The 5,463-nt window shown below is 35.7% G+C and overlaps 1 protein-coding gene across 1 annotated transcript; it reads right to left on the bottom strand.

The window, feature by feature from the left end:
* Positions 1 to 1,829: 1,829 nt before the first annotated feature.
* On the bottom strand, positions 1,830 to 5,262 carry LOC125498809 (uncharacterized). The gene is made up of 4 exons (XM_048647095.1): positions 5,210 to 5,262; positions 2,345 to 5,105; positions 2,006 to 2,155; positions 1,830 to 1,961 (listed from the first exon to the last, which is right to left on the bottom strand). The coding sequence occupies exons 1-4, from the start codon at positions 5,260 to 5,262 to the stop codon at positions 1,830 to 1,832; spliced, it is 3,096 nt and encodes a 1,031-aa protein (XP_048503052.1).
* Positions 5,263 to 5,463: the final 201 nt, after the last annotated feature.

Raw genomic sequence — 5,463 nt, 5'->3', positions numbered from 1 at the left:
ATGTTTGAAAATCAAAATGTAATACTTAATGAAAGAATTCAACTCTGGAAGGATGTATATACGAAGTTCAATCTATATGATATAATGAGGAAAGCCAAGTTCCAAATTATGCAAAAAGAAAAAGGAAAAATTACTTTCAACGGTACCAACAATGAGCAATTTATTTTAAATGGTAGCAATTATCGTTTATTCAAAAACAGTATCAACTATTGGGCCTATTTGCAATAAACGGTATATTTGCAATAATTTGTCTGATTATGAACCAGGAAGAGTGTGACACATGTCACCATATACCGTTTATTGCAAATAGGCCCAATAGTTGGTACTATTTTTGAATAAACGATAGTTGGTACCGTTTAAAATAAATCGCTAATAGTTGGTACCGTTGAAAGTAATTTTTCCAAAAAAAAAATCATAACTTGCTTGTGTATAGCTTATGTCAATTAAGAAAAAAATTTGCATATATGATATAATTGATGTATTGCTTATTGACTAAAAAGGAAACAATCAATAAGAGAATATAATTTATGTATGTGTTTTAGGGAGTATTGGGGTTTACATATCAACATTTATTTTGGAAAATATAACTTTGTTTTTCTGAATAATTCATTTATCGGAATTAAAAACTTATAAGGATCTATCATATGTTGATGCGTGATCACGGGTCATTTTGCACAAAAAAAAAACATAAGACATTTTTCATGCAGTTTGATTTCTTCACATATATGCCATGTCAGTTAAACAATATTATTAGGGAACTCTTTGAATCTCCACAAGATAAAAGATAGGCAACTATTAAGTTAAATAAAGTTAGAGTTAGGTGATCAGTTAAATAAGTACATATTAAGAAAATAGTATGAGAGCATATTAAACTTATTATTTGAAATAAGTCATAAGTCAAAATCGTATACCACATTTAGTGGTGGATCCAGAATTTTACAGCTGGTGAGTCGCCACCGTCCAAAACAAAATGTGAATTAATAATCAATTCATGAATTTGAAATTAAACTTCATAAAAAGTTTCACTCTAGAAGTAATACTTCGATCCAATTTTTCGAGATTTAAACCATATTCATAAAAATTGTGTTTTCATTAAAAAAACCATAAAAAATTAAAGACGAATTAATACAAGATACTCAAAACACGAGTTTTCAAATATAAAACTAAAGATTAGCTAATTTCAAGCCAATGGGTTCATTGGTACCACAACTTGAAGTTCTTCACCACACCCATCTAAAATTTTCTAATTTTATCAATTAGAATTCAGTAGGATACATTACCTCCTTGCAAATTAACAAAAACTCATCAACAAATTACAAAATCAACTGAAAAAATGTATGCAAAGTGAATAAAAAAAAAGGTACACATAGATTATTGCAAAAAATAGTGTCCATCGGGTGGCCTAATGCAATGGTGGTGCAAGGCAGCAAGATAGGGAAGTGAAAGGGACTGTAGGTAGCGGAAAAAAAGTGGCTCAATGGATGAGTACGAGATGTGGTCAAATTGTGTGATCTAATCCTTTAAATGAAGTAGTAGGCAAAGCGGAAAAAATTCAATCAATTTTTTTTAAAAGATTAATAATGGGTCACGTGATCCACAATGATATTAGCTACATCAACACTAAACCCATGGGTCATAAGCCATTTTCAAAGTAAATATATACATGATTATATATATATATATATTTTTTTTTTTTTTGGTAAAAGGTAAGAAATTTTATTACCAAAAAAGCATTACAGCATCACCAAACCAAACAAAGCAACAACAGACAATTCAGAACAGAGTCAACAAATTACAAAACCAGCACAAGCAACTACATTACAACTGCATTACACTAAATTTCTTCTAGCAGCAACCCAATCTTTATCTGCATTCTTCCAGTTCTCCTTTGGCAGTAGAGCAACTCTGCTATAAACTTCCTTCTTCACAATTCGAACAATCTGATCAGGATGTATAACCATCTGTTCCAATGCGCATTGTTTCCAGCATACCATATATAATACACAGTTGCAGCTAGAGTAGCATAACAAAACTTCTTCTTAACTGTGCTATTATATTTCCTTCCCCACTTTTTCCATCTCACATACAAGTTCTCCTGTTGATGAGAATCCAACCCTAACCAATCCAAGACCTGAGTGCAAACTTTCTTACTGTACTGACAGTAAAAAAAGAGATGAGAGCATGATTCCTGACCTTGAGTACACAGTAAGCAATCCTGATCAGTGCACACTCCTGCTTGAAATAATTTATCTTTTGTCTTCAGTTTACCTAGGGCAGCAAGCCACCCTATAAATGAATGTTAGGGTATGTTGTATGAATTCCAGACCCAATAGTGTCATCTTACTCTAGGAATATCACCCATTAACCATTTGTAACCATCTTTAATGGTATACTCCCTAGATCCATCCAGCCACTTGTTGTTGTTGTATGCTAGCTTGAACTTCTCCTTTGCCTTACAGATGACTTTCCACCCCCAGCTAGCTGTTGTAGGAGCAGAATACTCCCACCACTCTTCTTGCTTAATGTACACACTGTGAACCCATTTTATCCACAAGAGATCTTTCTTCTGAGAAACTTGCCACACATACTTCCCCATTGCTGCTAAATTCCACTGAATGCAATCTCTTATACCCAAACCTCCACTTTTCTTAGGTTTACATACATCAACCCAAGCAACAGGAGGAGTTTTATGAAGTACTTCCTTTCCTTCCCACAAGAATGCTCTGCATATCTGTGTAATTCGCACCATAACACCTTTAGGGATCAAAAAGATTTGAGCCCAGTATATGTGTAAACTCAGTAGTACAGAATTCACTAAGACCACCCTTGCAGCATAGGACAAACTCCTCGAACTCCAGCATAAAATCCTTTTCAGCATTCTATCTGTCAGTAGATCACAATCAGCCTTTGTGATTCTTTTGGACGTCATGGGAATACCTAGATATCTAAAAGGGAAGGAACCCTTCTGGAATCCAGTTACTTGTACTATTCTTTCCTGCACCTCATCAGTCACATGTCCAAAGTATACTGCAGTTTTTTCTTTACTTGCAGTCAATCCAGAAGCATCTTGAAAGGCTTTCATAGCCCTAGACAATAACAGTACAGAGCTGACTTGGCCTTTACAGAACATCATCAAATCGTCAGCAAAAACTAAGTGAGTGAGTTGAAGAGGACCACATCTACTATGATACTCAAAACCATCCTTCCTACTCATCCTTTTCAATAATCTAGACAAGTACTCCATTGCTATTACAAATATTAATGGAGAAATTGGGTCTCCTTGTCGTAGACCTTTCTTTCCTTTAAAAAAACCACTCATTACTCCATTGAAACTCAATGAAAAGCATGGAGTTGTAATACAAACCATCACCCAATGAACAAATTGTTCTGGGAAATTCATCGCCACCAATAGATCTTTTATGAAGTCCCAATTCAATGAGTCATACGCTTTTCTAAGATCTACCTTAATGGTACATCTTGCTGGACCATTCTTCCTCTTATACTGTTTCATCAAGTCTTGACAAAGGAATATGTTATGCATTATAACTCGACTCTCCACAAAAGCACTTTGCACAGGATTAATTATAAATGGGAGAACTACTTTCAATCTCTGACACAACATTTTAGAAATAACTTTGTATAGCACATTGCAGCACGCAATTGGTCTATACTTGGTGACATCATCAGCTTGCTCACACTTAGGGATGAGGCATAAATTTGTAGCATTCACCTGTTTGAGGAGTTTTCCTGTGGAAAAGAAGTCCAAAACTGCCTTAATGATGTCTGGACCAGTGATCTCCCAAGTCTTCTTAAAAAAGCCACTTGAGAATCCATTAGGGCCAGCTGCTTTATTATCCTCAATATCAAACAAAGCTTCCTTCACATCCTCTCCTGAAAAAGGCATACACAAACTACTCTTTTGTTCATGAGTGAGCAAGGGCCCTTCATTAACAATTGTTCTACTCACTCCTTTTTTCCTCCCTTCTTCAGTACCTAACAACACCTTGTAGTAACCAACAAAAGCCTCCTCTATTTTCTCAGGAGTTTCCTGCCACACACCTTGACTATCTTGTATCCTGCTAATATGATTTTGAAGCCTTCTTTTTCTCAAACAAGCATGAAAATAAGCTGTGTTATCATCCCCTCCCTTAAGCCAAGCACTCTTCACCTTTTGCTGCAAGAAGCTTAATTTAGCCTTATTTAAGAATGCATACTTCTTTCTATTGTCTTCCTCTTCTCTGTGTAACTCACTGTTTCTAGGATCATTCTGAATTTTCAGTTGCACCTCCATAAGTTTCACTAGGGCTGCAGCAGTTTCATTCTCAATGTCTGAAAATTTGTTCTTGTTCAGAGTTTTAAGCACAGGTTTCAATTTTTTAAGCTTAGCCACAACCTGATACATTGCTACACCTGTCACAGAACTTCTCCATACTTCCTTCACCATAGTCATAAATTCTGGAGCTTCCATCCACATATTATAAAACCTAAAGGACTTAGGTTTTGTAACCACATGTTTCACCAATTTAATCACACAAGGGCTATGATCAGAGATCCCCTCAGGCAGGAAATCAGCACAACAATTAACAAAGTTGTCCATCCATACATCATTGACAGACACTCTGTCAATCTTTGAGAACACTCTATGTTCACCTTCCTGCTTGTTAGACCAAGTAAAGAAAGGGCCAGACGTCTGAAACTCCATTAGCCTACAGTCCCTAACACACTGTCTGAATTCTCCAACTTCATCTAAAATGACTGCAAACCCAATTCTATCCTCAAGGTTCGGTACATTATTATAATCACCCATCACAATCCAGGCACCCTGCAAATTACTTCCTATTTGACCTAATTTACTCCATAACCTTTTCCTTTCAACGCTATCATTTAACCCATAAACAATGGTCAACCAAAAAAACCTTCCTGAAGCTCTATGCAGCACTTCACAGTGTACAAACTGATCCCCTTGGCTTCTGATATCTACCACAAACAAGCTTGGAATCCAAGCTAGCCATATTCTGCCACCTGGATGGAAGCTGTAATTAGTGACTATACTCCACTCTTTACAAATTTTAGGGAAGACTTTAGCAAAATTAACAGCCTTCACCCTAGTTATACAACTTAAAGTTATGGAAAAACAATGATTTAGGAAAAACAACATAAACTCTTAAAGTTATGGAACAAAATTTCCCGCACACAGTCTATGGCATACATGACTACACAGAAGCTTGAATAGCTCTCTTCAATGCTATCAAGTGGTGGCATAAAAAATGGCAAATTTGTTACGTGTATTCTGATGTGTGTCACAAACTTTCATCATAGAGGAGCTAATAAAACACAGTGCAACATAGAGAAGTGGCTTTACAGCTAACCATAAAACACCACCAGTAGGCCTATCCACAACATTTAACCCATGAATGAACATAAAACCAGAACTTAAAGGCATGAAAAGGAACAAAATCAAAG

This window comes from Beta vulgaris, chromosome 6 (genome assembly GCF_026745355.1).
Source record: "Beta vulgaris subsp. vulgaris cultivar EL10 chromosome 6, EL10.2, whole genome shotgun sequence".
Lineage (NCBI taxonomy): Eukaryota > Viridiplantae > Streptophyta > Magnoliopsida > Caryophyllales > Amaranthaceae > Beta > Beta vulgaris.
The sequence above is the reverse complement of the archived record's forward strand: the minus strand, read 5'-3'. Positions and strand labels throughout refer to the sequence as shown.